Here is a 12,844-nt window from a genome sequence, read left to right as displayed (position 1 = left end):
TGTGCTGAGCCATTGACATGCTTCTATCTGTGCAACAATTAAGTGAGGACCATTATTCTCTCTATTATACAGGTGAGGAAACTGAGGCACAGGTAAGTTATTGGATTGGCCAAAAAGTTCATTTGGGTTTCTTCTGTGACATCTTATGGAAAAACCTGAGCAAAATTTTTGGCCAACCCAATACATGTTTGCCTAAGATCTCAGTGTGAGTAAGTGGTGGGGTCAGGACCCCAAACTGGCAGCCCCCTCCAGAGCCTGCATCCCTCCTTGGACCAATCATCACAACCCAAAGGATGGGGGCCCTGACTGGCCCATCCTGGATGGGGCCCACCTGTGGACACAGAAAGCTCATGGCTGGAGAAAAATCAGGAGAGAGGTCCCAGTGGAAGTCAGAAGAAGGGAGGGAAGCTGGGTGGGCAAACATGGCAGTGGTCCTGCAGGATGGCTCTGCTCTTCCCCGCAACAGCCTTGGGGTGGGAACCGCAGCCATGTTCTTGCCCGTGTCAGGTCTCCAGACCTGGTACCCAGTGGCATCTTCTGACCCTTCCCCTGAGCCCTGCATTGTTGCCCTGGGCGGGGCTGTCAGGGAGGGCTCTCACTGAAGATGGGGTGTGGCAGGCCACCCATCAGGATCCAGGCTGAGAGTCAGGGATGGGTGATGGGTGAGCCGCCTTCCACAGTAGCAGTGGACAGAGGCGGCATGCCCAGGCCTGGAAGGAGCCAGAACCAGGAACTGCACCACAGCAGTGGCAAGCCCCAAAGGTCCATAAACTGCCCCCATTACAGGTGTAGTGGGGGTGGGGGGAGTGTGACCACCTAATTCACAGCCAAGTGTCCCAGAGATTATAAGATGTTGAGCATATGTCTGTGGGGTTTCCTGCTGGATCGCAGAACCTGGCACACAAAAGGTGGCATGATATGGATATGGCCACATGGCCAGTGACTCACTCAAGGCCACACAGAAGTGCAGAGCAGAAAGAGGACTTGAACTCATCTCCCACCTTCCCACCCTTCCACAGTACCTCATCCACAAGGACCTTCCAAACTCAGCAAGGAGGGAGGAGCCAAGCGGAAGTCCTCCCTGCTCAGCATCCTCCCGGTCTAGGCTGAGTGTCACCAGCCTCCAACCACCCATCATCCATAGCCCCAACATCTCATCATCACCCTCTGAGCTCCCTTCCTAGTTTGTTCATCAGCTGAACATGACTCCTTTCCTTCATTGTTATGCTCAGAGGAGCCTCACTCATTATCTCTGTCTCCCTTCTGTCTGGGAGAAGCTGGGAGCAGGTAGGGAGGGAGCGGAAGAAGAGCCAGCCAGTGGGTTCCTGAGTGTCTTTTGATAACAGCAGGAGCAGCCTGCACCTGGGCAGAAAGCTGAATGATGGATGGAATGTCCAAGTACAGGGAAAGGATGCAGATGAGGGGTGAGGGAGTGAAGAAGGACCAGAGATGGGGAAGGATGAATAGGGAAAATTGGGAGTCAGGGCTCAGAACTCTTCTTTCAGTCACAAACTTGGAGAATATGACTGTGCCAGGCTCCAGCTTTGGGGCTGGACAAAGCCACATCTGCCTCTTCCTCTGTTGAGTACTTACTATATATGCATCAGATGCTTGTATATAATATATGCTGCTGCTGCTAAGTCACTTCAGTCGTGTCCGACTCTGTGATTCCATGGCTGTAGCCCACAAGGCTCCTCTGTCCATGGGAATATCCAGGCAATAATACTGGAGTGGGTTGCCATTTCCTTCTCCAATATAATATATGAAAGTGCAAGTTGCTCAGTCGAGTCAGACTCTTTGCAATTCCATGGACTCCAGGCCAGAATACTGGAGTGGGTAGCTATTACCTTCTCCAGAGGATCTTCCCAACCCAGGGATCGAACCCAGGTCTCCTGCATTGCAGGCAGATTCTTTACCAGTCGAGCTACAAGGGAAGCCCAAGAATACTGAAGTGGGTAGCCTATCCCTTCTCCAGCAGATGTTCCAGACCCAAGAATTGAACAGGGTCTCCTGCATTGCAGGCGGATTCTTTACCAACTGAGCTATCAGGGAAGCCCAAATATAATACACGCCATCTCTTAATCCACACCATGACTCCCCAGGGGTGACGTGGGTGAAAAACACTGAGGTTCAGAGAGGTTAGGTAATTTGCCCAAACCACACAGCCAATAAAAATGAACATAGAAAATGAAAATTAAAAGCATACTCATCTCTTCCACAAATGACTTTTGGATGATTACTTGTGCCCTATGCAGCTAAGCACTTTAGAAGCATCACTTTGTTGAGTCATCATAGTAACTGTGAGAGCTCTTCCCAAAGCCCTCAGTCTCCTTCTGACTCTGCCCCTAAAGTAAAGATGCCCCACCCGCAGTGCCCCGGCTGCCACTCTGCAGGACATTAGCCTGGGAAGATCTGAATCGGGTGAACCTGACATTCAGGCTTGTATAGGCATGAGGAGGTCATTTGTGAGGGGCATCCTCTTCCATCAGTGCAGCCAGAGAAGGGCCTGAGCAGCCTGCCTGGACCCCAAACCACATCTCAACCAGCTCTTACCTGAATTTCCTCCGTTTCCACTCTGCCTTCTCAGGGAAGTGATAGAAGGTGTGTCTGCATTTGGGGCTTTATGGGGATCTGATTTGAGACTCCCAAGGGCCTAGGACAGGCTGCCCCATGTTGGGGGAGGGGAGCGGTCACCACGGTTCCTGCAGGGCCTCCACCCCTCACCCTGATGACCCAAGACTCTCTGTCCAGGGGGTTTTTGTTCCTGGCTGTGGACGTCCAGCCCCCGCACAGGGCAAGGCGGACGTACAGAGGGTCGCAGCTGTGCAGCTCCGACCAGGGACGGATGTTGGGGTGGATAAATACCTGCCAGCTCTCTCCGTGGAGCTGGGGTGACTCAAGCTCCACGCAGTGTCCCCGAGTCTCCATGGAGCTAAGCTGCCCACCGCAGCAGTTTGCTTAGTGCTGGGCCCTCCCAGAGTTCCCCTCCCCTCCCTGTCTCATGTCTCTACCCCACTCCCCAAGTGGTACTTTTGGGAATTGGTTCACCCTAAAACACTGTGCTGATGTCCTTGGGCAGGGTGCCTGGGCAAACTCCAAACCAAAACAGTGTTGGAGTCAGGCCCATCCCCGGTTTATCTGACCCCAGAGCCCACGCTGAGATCCACTACAGCTGTCTGTCCTGTGGAGTAGAGAAATGATGTGCATCCTATATTTAGGGACACTAATTAAAAAGTAGCTAGTTGGGACTTCCCTGGTGGTCCAGTGGTTAAGAATTTGCCTGCCAATGCAGGGGACATGGGGTTCCATTCCTGATCAAGGAAGATTTCACATGTCACAGGAACAACTAAGCCCAAGAGCCACAACTACTGCGCCTGTGCTCTAGAGCCTGGGAGTCACAACTACTGAAGCCACGCTCCCTAGAACCCACACTCGGCAACACAAGAGGCAACAGCAATGAGCAGCCTGCTCGCTGCATCTAGACAAAGCCCACTCGCAGCAATGAAGACCTGGCGGCTGTAATAAATAAATTTTTTTTTTACTATCACTGAAGTCCCATTTATTATTCTTTTTTTAATTAATTTATTTTTTGTTGAAGGATAATTGCTTTACAGAATTTTGCTGTTTTCTATCAAACCTCACCATGAATCAGCCACAGGTATACATATATCCCCTCCCCTTTTGACATTCCCTCCCATCTCCCTCCCCATCCCACGCTTCTAGGTTGATACACAGCCCCTGTTTGAGTTTCCTGAACCACACAGCAAATTCCCGTTGGCTACCTATTTTATATATGGTAATGTAAATACATTTCAAAAAAATAAGTTTCACAAAAAAATTTTTTTTCCTTTTTTTTTTTTATTATTATTATTATTATTTTTTTATAAATTCCATCTGCCACTGGGAGGAGGATGCAGCAGGGAAGCAGCAGCCAAGGGACCAGCATGGAAGCTGCTCTGATAATGGAGGCTCTTGAGAGTGTGAAAGTAAAACTGGTAGTCACTCAGTCACATCTGACTCTTTGCAACCCTATGGACTGTAGCCTGCCAGACTCCTCTGTCCCTGGGGTTCTCCAGGCAAGAATATGGAGAGGCTGCCATGCCCTTCATCAGGGGATCTTTCCGACCCAGGGATCAGACCCAGGTCTCCTGCATTGCAGGCAAATTCTTCACCATCTGAGCCACCAGGGAAGCCATGGAGGCCCTTAAACTTTCTAGCTTTTTCTATATTCATCGCGGTGCCAATTTGGATGTGCTCCAGCGAGAAGTGGCCCCTCTCACCACAACAGCTTCTCCAGGTCCCAGGCCACTTGTCACCCTCTCCTCTAAATCTCACATCTGTTAACTCTCGAGAAACGAGCAGAGGGCAATCGGTTAGGCAGAGCACTTCAGAGACAATTCTGAGATGGTTGTGAGACTTATGGGAGTCAGTGCCAGATGAGAAATTGCTTTCTTCCAGCAATTCTGCAAAATTCAAAGCTTCTTGCTGGAGCAGAGGGTCAGTTATTGAAAGGTTTCTTGCATAATCATCACAAAATGCCCCCTTGTCAGCATCGCCAGAGAGATGGCCATGGGTGGTCTACACTGAGGGGGGCAGCCCTCAGAGAGATGGCCATGGGTGGTCTACACTGAGGGGGGCAGCCCTCAGAGAGATGGTCATGGATGGTCTAACTGGGGGGGGGCAGCCCTCAGAGAGATGGTCATGGGTGGTCTACACTAGGGGGGCAGCCCTCAGAGAGATGGTCATGGATGGTCTACACTGGGGGGTCAGCCCTCAGAGAGATGGTCATGGGTGGTCTACACTGAAGTGGGGGGGAGAACAGCCCTTTCTCTGCTTTGGGAAAGATCCTTCAAGAAGGTGAATGATCCAGAGGAAGTAAGGGGCAATTCTGCTGCCAGACATGGCTTCAGTGGGCCTTTATTTCCATGCAAAGGAAACTGCCTTCATGTCTTGGGTTTCTAGAAAGGAAAGCTTCCTAGGCCCCAGCAGAAGGCCGAAGTCCATTTAAGTTCATCATTCATTCATTAATAACAGCGTATCCTAGAGTAGTAAAAACCACTGGTACTTGTTTGGTGTTTATTCTGTGGCTGCATCAAATGGTTTACAGGAATTGTCCTGTTTAATTCTCACAGTTCTCTCTCATAGGTCACTAGCCCCATTTTACAGATGGTGAAACAGAGGCTCAGTCGAGGTCTTGAGCTCTCCCGAGACCACCTGACCAGTAAGCAGCGGAGCCAGATGTGGAAACAGACGATACGAATTCTAATCCCACTCTCCCTTCTCATTAACCACATGATGTCAGACACGTCTTTCAAACCATTTAACTGAGCCTCTGTTTTCTCCTCTGGCAAATGGATGCACTGACTGTTGAAGTTTGAGAAAACAGGAAAGAGCCTTGAGCTTTGAAATGCCAGCCCTTTGAGAGACATCTCCACACAACTTGGTATCTGTTCTTCATTTCAAATATCCCACAACTGTTTGCTTTTTTTTTTTCCTCTTGAGATCTTAAAAATCTTTCCCAGCAAGCGAGACATCAGAACTCTCTTTGGGGAAACAGATGGGTGTCTCACCTACAAGGGGAACCAGAGCCATCTTTATGTTAGATCAGACTCTGAATCCAGATCTGTTGACTTAAAAGTTCATCCCCTTGTTCCTCTGGTGCCATCAGACACACAGCCCCCCCAGTGGGAGAAGTCGAGATGCTCTGGGCAGCTCATGTCCTGTCAGCTCCCTCAAGCAAATGTAAAGAGGGTTGGCAGGGTCTCCAGGCGATCACAGGGACCAGAGGCTTGGCAAGCAGGCCTGGAGGCCTCCCTGTTGGGCAACATGCCCACCAGCCCATGTTTACCCCCTGGTTCCATCTGGAAAAGGCCCTTAACTCTGCATTCTGAATGGCTGACAGGTATTCCCAGTCTTTTCAAAGGCTGCCAGATGCCAGCCCACAGATGCCACATTCATGTGGTTACAACATGCCCCAAGAATCCTTGGAGCAAGAGATCAAGAACCAGTCTCAGAAAGAAGTCAATCATGGTAAAACTGACAGCCCTTAACTTTGTCCAGCACTTTACAGCTTGCAAAGCATGCCTGAGGCAACAGGTGGTATCAGTTTTGAGCCTCACAGGAACTCTGAGAAGCTGGGGTGAAGAATTGTTCCTCCAAGTCCAGCCAACTCAAGTGGCCTACAGTGGGAGTTAAGTCATGGCCAGAGCATACTCACCGGGAGTGCCTGGAGGGCAGGCTGACGGTCCTGGGGGCTACCATCTCACTGCAGGGAGGACTCACTCCACCTGTGCATTGGAGAAAGGCAGCCTGGGGACAGGCGGGGAGCCAGGAGAAGAGGTATCACTGAGCCAGTCGCAGTGAGGGCCAAGAGGAAGCAGAGGCCAGTCTTGCCTACTCGGCAGAGATGCTCCATTGGAGACACACTGTCTCCTGGCGCCAGCTGGCCTGGGTTCGAATCCTGCCTCACCCTGTTTCAAGTGTATAATCTAGGCATGTTGCTCAGCTTCTGTGTGCCTCTTTTTTCTCATCTCAATTTTAAAGATATTCCCCACTGATAGATAGAAAACGCAACGAAGCAGGTCAAGAATGGACTGAGGGAAATATGAGAGAGTCAGACTCTGGACTGCTGAGTTTATATGGGGGGGGGTGGGGGGGAACAAGTTAAAATGGGGCCTGAGTGACAGGTACAGCTGCTTGTGGTTCTTTCTGGGACGGGCATTGTGTCACTCGGGTAAGCGGCAGGATGGGATGCGGTGAGCAGAGGGAAAAAGGAATTTAGAAAAACAGGAACCAGTTTAACTTTGCCCCAGCACAATTTGCCCTAGGTTCAGAGTGAACCATCCAGAAATGGGCAGACATGGTAAACGTAGAATGTTCTAGAAGAGCATCTCTAGGCTCCTGCAGATAAACTACCATGAGCTGTTAAAGGAAACCTCGGGTGTCTCTGGAAGGATGATTTGCTCAACTTGGAATACTTGCAGCCTTGAAAATTAAAACAGCAAGGTTTGGCTCCCTCCTGCAGCAGCCAGCATTTTCCCAGCTGCTACTGCCCCCTGCTGGTGGAATCAGGATATGGCAGTCTCTGTGCAACTCAGGCCCCAGCTCAGGGCTCCACTTTGCATTCCCTGCGCACAGAAGGTGAGTCAGTCACATTTCCTCTGCCCTTTATTGGGGTGGCCACGGCCAAGTACTGCATCAGTGAAGGCATAAACAACCAGGCCCACGTGAACAGTGAAGAACTCAACAGCAAAGGTCATTACCATGAGAAGGCAGTGTACCAGAAGGCAGCTACGACACAGTGCATTATACAAATAATTGTAAAACAGATACCACCGCGGCATTATAGATCATCCTTGGGGGCTTCTCCGCCATCCCAATGGCTGTTAATGAGAGTGGTGTTCACTGAATCTTAGGACTTGTCAGGCTCCCAGTCTAGATCCTTTACTTGTTATGTGTAACAGCTGATCCTTGTGGCACCCAGAGATACAGGAATGAGGAAACAGAGCTTAAAAGGCAAAGCAGCGTTCAAACTTAGACAGTCTGAGTCCCAATCCTTGCAGATTTCAATTTTAAAGTCAATATGCCCTACACACTGAGTTCATACATCAGTGGTCCTCATCCATGGATAATTTTGGCCCCCAGGGAACATCTGGAAATATCTGGAGGCATTTGGGCTTTCATAATGAGGGAGATGATTCTGGCATCTAGTGGGTAGAGGCCAGAGATGCTGCCAAACAGTCTACAATGCACAGGATGGCCCCCACAACCCAGAAGTATCCGATCCAAAACATCAACAGTGTGGAGATGAAGAAATCCTAATCTAAATATGTAAGATTCCTACCAATCCACTGGCCCTCTCTTTTGCATTGTCCTCTTCCATGAAGGCATTAGGGAAAATCTGCCTTAATGTACAAAAGGTATTCTTCCTGAGGATTCATGCTGGATAACTCTGAAGAGGCCTTTCCCCACTAATTTCTCCTAAAGCCTCTTATGTTCCCAGCAGGATTGTTTTGCATCCAACAACCCTGCTAATACATTCTACAAGCTCTGGGCTCTAAGGAGTGGCCCAGGCAGAGTAGAAACCCCCTGGAACCACTGCAGTAGGCACGGTCATCCAGGCGCCATGCGTGGAATACTGCAGCTGATGCTGGCACTCAGCCGCACCTCAGACGAACGCTGCTTGTCAGGGCTGTCGGAAAGCATTCAACCCCAGGATGATTGAATGTTCCCTGGGAACAACTTGTCAGTAGCTGCCTCTCCACCTCCTTCTCACACAAAGTACTTGCTTCCTAATCAGCCCAAACGGCCCAGTCCTTGGTTTTGGGAAGCAGTGCTGCGAACCCCTCCTTCTCCATGGAGTCCACAGAACTGGAGGTTCTGGTGCATCTGGAGGTTCTTTGTGTCTGGAGCTAGCTGCGTGTAAGGGGAAGGAGGGATGTGGAAGACCAGGCATCAGGTTGCCCCTGCCCAAATGGCTATGGAACCCCTTCCAACAATAAGCCCATTACTTCCACAGGAATTGGTGCTTGATGAATGAATGAATGACCAGAAGGGTAAACCCTATGAGATTCATTCATTCATTCAAAAATACTTCCTAAGTATCTCACCATGCTGGGCACGACCCGAGATGCTGGGAGGACAAAAAAAGATCACGTCCCTGTTCTCATGAAGCTTATCTTCTAGTGGATGGAGACAGATACAAGGCAAATAAATAAATAAATATTGCTAAGAAGAAAGCACAGTAAGACAAGGAATTGAGTCTGATAGATTAGGGGTAATTCTTTAAACCAGGAGCTTGGGAAGCCCTCTCCAAGGAGATGGTATTTGCACAAAGAGCTAAAGGTAGTGAGAAAGTCACACAGCCATGGTGAGAACAGTCAGTGCAAAGGCCCTGAGGTAGGAAGGGTCTTGGGGAGTTTTAGAAGCAGTAAAGCAATTGGAGAAGATGCATAAAAGTGGGTCCTGGCATGACCTAGGAGCAGTGGTTCCCAAACATGAGCAGGCACCAGAATTACCAGAAAGGCTTATGAGAACACAGATTATGATTCCCACCTCCAGAGTTCAGTTTGTCTGAGTGGGGCTGGGGAATGTGCATTTCTGACAAGTCACTGTGTGATGCTGATCCTGCTGACCCAGGGGCCACAGAATATTTATTCTTACAGCAACTATTCTTTTCCTACTCAACACTGACCACAAGCAGTCACAGATAACCACTGTTGATTACCTGCTTCCCCACTGGGCTGGATGCTCCCTGAGAATAGCCACTATGGTGGTTTGGTCCCTGGTGCTTAATAAGTATGGTTGTTTAGTCTCTCAGTGGTGTCCGACTCTTTTGTGACCTCATGGACTGTAACCCACCAAGCGCCTCTGTCCATCAGATTTCCCAGGCAAGAATACTGGAGCAGTTGCCATTTCCTTCTGCAGGCAATCTTCCCAACCCAGGGACTGTACTCGCATCTCCTGTGTCTCCTGCACTCGCAGGCAGATTCTTCACCACTGAGCTACCAGGGAAGCCCACTTAGTAAGTAGTACCCAATAAAAATGTTTGTTGAATTAATCCCTCAGAGAAGGTTCTATGCCAGGCTTTGCCTCACTTTCTTTTGCCATTCTGCTATACATCTGGCTTCAAGCAAAGGCCTGGGTCAGACCTATCTCTTACCAGTCTCCCATTCACCCCTAAGCATAGCGTGTCACCTGCCACCCTCCAAATGTTCAGCTCATTCCCACGACTCCATGCCTCTGCACGTGCTGTTCCATCTGCCCAGGAAGTCCTTACCCCTGTGTCCACCTTGTAAATTCCTACCCATTCTTCAAGGCTCTCCTTCCAGAATATCCTTCCCAACTCCACCTAACCAGGGTTAAGAGTGCTCCTTGGAGTCCTGTATCTACTCTTGCCATAAGATTTGTTCACACATCTGTCTTTCTCAACTAAATGTCACAAACGGGCAGCCCCCAGAGTGAGCCAGACAACAGAGGTGTTCAGCTGCAGCTGCTGCAGTGTTTTAAACTGAAGTTCATTGCCAAAATTTGAGAGTCAGGGGGAATACACACACAAAAGAAATCCAGATTCCTGGCTCCTCTAGAAAATGCAGGGTTCCGTATGACTAGGCCAGTATTCCCCCATAGCCAACATTTGCCAGAGTTGCCTGGGTCTCTGGCACCTTCATTTCGTGACCCAGCAACCAGCACAGGGCCTGGCCCAGAGCAGGTACTCAAGAAAATCTTATTAATGAAAATGGAAAGAGTACACCAAGCAATGGAAAAAACACTGGTCCCAAGAGCAGAAGACCTGAGGTCGGTTCTGATTCTTCTTGCATGAGCCTGGGCTCTCTGTGGGCCTCAGTTTCCTTATCTGAGAAATGGAAGGAATGATCCCTTGCACTTCCCAGAGTCATTGCATCCTATAAGATAAAGGATGCGAAGTGTTCAGCACATGCCTGGAATATCTAATGCTCAATCAGCAGGAGCTATTAGTGCAAGGAACTCAATCAATATTTACTCTCTAGGATGGGAAGAACTGTGAGAGGATTAGAGGCAGGAGAGGTCCCTATAGGGGCCAAGAGGTTGATGGTCTGCCTGCCTCCAGTTCCCCCCTTCACCAGCCTTGTGACCTTGGGCATTTGATTTCACCTCATTTGGGCCTCAGTCTCCCTGTTTATCAAACAGAGATGATACACGCTTCACAGGGGTTATTGTCAATATCAAACAGGAACATGAGTAGTAAGTTAATGAATTCTTTAGAGCACTCAAACTGAGGCCAGAACTCAGTGTGGGCTTGGCAACTGCCAGCTCTGTTATAGCTGCTCAGGGAGGGGTTAGATTAGAATATCTCAAGCATCCCTACGGCTCCCAAACTCTCTGATCCCCTAAAACCCAGTGACAGTCATGTGGCTGTTGTTTCATCATCAATAGTGTATAGAAAGCCCTTGGGATGGCAGAGTGAGGTGGGAGAATTCACCGTATGGGGTTTACCACCTCTGTGTGTGTGTGTTAGTTGCTCAGTCATGTCCGACTCTTTGAGACTCCATGGAGGCTCCTCTGTCCATGGAATTCTCCAGATAAGAATATTGGAGTAGGTTGCCATTTCCTTCTCCAGGGGACCTTCCCGAACCAGGGATTGAACCCAGATCTCCTGCATTGCAGGTAGATTCTTTACTGTCTTGAGCCACGAGGGAAGTCCCTCTGGGAAGATACAAAATGCTCTTACAACAGTATTGACCAAAATCACATCCAGGAGCAGGAAGGAAAGGGCCAGGGCAGATGTGGTGCTGAGGAGGACAACTCCATAAGGGAGGTGCAATTATTACCCCTCACCACTTCACAGACAAGGAAACTGAGGCTCCCAGAGGTATCACACCCAGATGGATCTCAGCATCTGAGCTCCACGGAGCTGCCTCGGGATGGTGACTCACTCAAGAGGTCCTTTAAGGGATTAACAGGACAGTCTGGAAGCGGAGACAGGAAGACCAGTAGAGGCTTTGTGACTCACCGAGACCTGGGGTGTCTGAGACAGACTTGCATGATGTCTCCCAAGAAAACAAGTAGGTAAGGCAGAATACAGGAGACAGGTCTTAACCATAATACCAGGAATGATTGGCAAGGAAAGATAATTCCAGACAACTTGCCTTGTTTCAGTCCTGATTCAAGGTTGAAACATTTGCAGCAGTTTGTAGAGCATGTGTGTGTTCATTGCCCTGCGAAAGATTGGCAGCCACAGTAAGACACCCAGCAGGTGAGAGAGGTTCCAGGTAAATGAAAGACGTGTGTGTGTACATGCTCAGTCATGTCCAACTCTTTGTGACCTCACGGACTGTAGCCCACCAGGCTCCTCTGCCCATGGAATCTTCCAGGCAAGAATATTGGAGTAGGTTTCCATTTCCTATTCCAGGGGATCTTCTCTACCCAGGGATTGAACCCACGTCTCCTGTGTCTCCTGCATTGGCAGCCAGATTCTTTACCACAGTGCCACCTGGGAAGCCCTAAATGAAGGGCATATGATAGCAAATTCTGGAGGCTGCATCTTCCCTGAGGGGCTGTTCTTCCCTTTCAGCACCAGCCATCCCAGAGGAACTGGCAGGAGTGAGAAAAGGGGTGCAGGCATCTGGCCAACATGACGGTAATGATAAACCCAATCTGTTCAGTAAATCGCTTCTCATTCATCCATTCATCACTGCTGAGCACCTACTGTGTCCCAGGCACTTACAGTCTCAGGACAACCGAAGAAGGTGGATTCCACGAGCCCCTTTTAAAAGTGAGGAAACAGACTTAGGGGTGAGGCCACTTGCCCAGGTCAGGAAGACGACCGTGATTTCAGACCGCAGAGCAAGAGGGGCCTCCCTGGAAAGTCAGCCTCCTTGGGGTGGATAGGAAATGTCCAGGATGCTTGCTTTCATTCCAGGTATGGTATATGATACGTTCTCCATTTCACAAGAGGGGCTAGGCTCAGAGAAAAGTACAACCTCAAATTCCTCAGTCCAACCGCTCCCCCACATCCCCCACTTCTCCTTTGTCCATAGACATCACTTTTAACACTTTCGTATTTAAAGCGCATAACATCCTTGGGCTTTAAGGAGCCAAAGACTGGATTTCTTGATGCACTTTACGGCTACGCTTCCTGGAATCTGGGACTTGGAGGGGGCGACAAGCACTGCCTCAGCGAGGTAAAGCTCGCTCAAAGCTCGGCCTGGGCAAGCGCACCTCATCCACTGCGCCGGCGCTGCTCCAGTCTCCCGCGCTCGCGATCGGCCCCTTTCATGGGCGAACCCACTTCCAGAAGGGCAGGAGGGTACGGCGAATCCCCATTCCTCCCGAAGATGGGCCTAGCCAGCCTCTGACCAATCAG

At 49.8% G+C, this 12,844-nt stretch overlaps 1 protein-coding gene across 5 annotated transcripts in view; it reads right to left on the bottom strand.

The window, feature by feature from the left end:
- Nucleotides 1-12,781, bottom strand: part of NCF4 (neutrophil cytosolic factor 4) — a 103,415-nt gene extending 90,634 nt beyond the window's left edge. For 3 of the 5 annotated variants that reach the window (XM_081596333.1, XM_081596331.1, XM_081596334.1), the window contains exon 1: nt 11,492-12,697. Coding sequence is in view for 1 of the 5 variants with exons in the window: in XM_081596335.1 (XP_081452461.1) it covers nt 11,492-11,581 (90 nt within the window). In the remaining 4 variants the exon portion in view is untranslated. Of the gene's footprint in view, nt 1-11,491 lie in introns of all 5 variants that reach the window. The other 2 variants (XM_081596335.1, XM_081596340.1) reach the window with 2 other exon arrangements.
- Nucleotides 12,782-12,844: the final 63 nt, after the last annotated feature.

This window comes from Giraffa tippelskirchi, chromosome 4 (genome assembly GCF_054371585.1).
Source record: "Giraffa tippelskirchi isolate mGirTip1 chromosome 4, T2T-mGirTip1v1.2.pri, whole genome shotgun sequence".
Taxonomy (NCBI): Eukaryota; Metazoa; Chordata; class Mammalia; order Artiodactyla; family Giraffidae; genus Giraffa; species Giraffa tippelskirchi.
The sequence above is the reverse complement of the archived record's forward strand: the minus strand, read 5'-3'. Positions and strand labels throughout refer to the sequence as shown.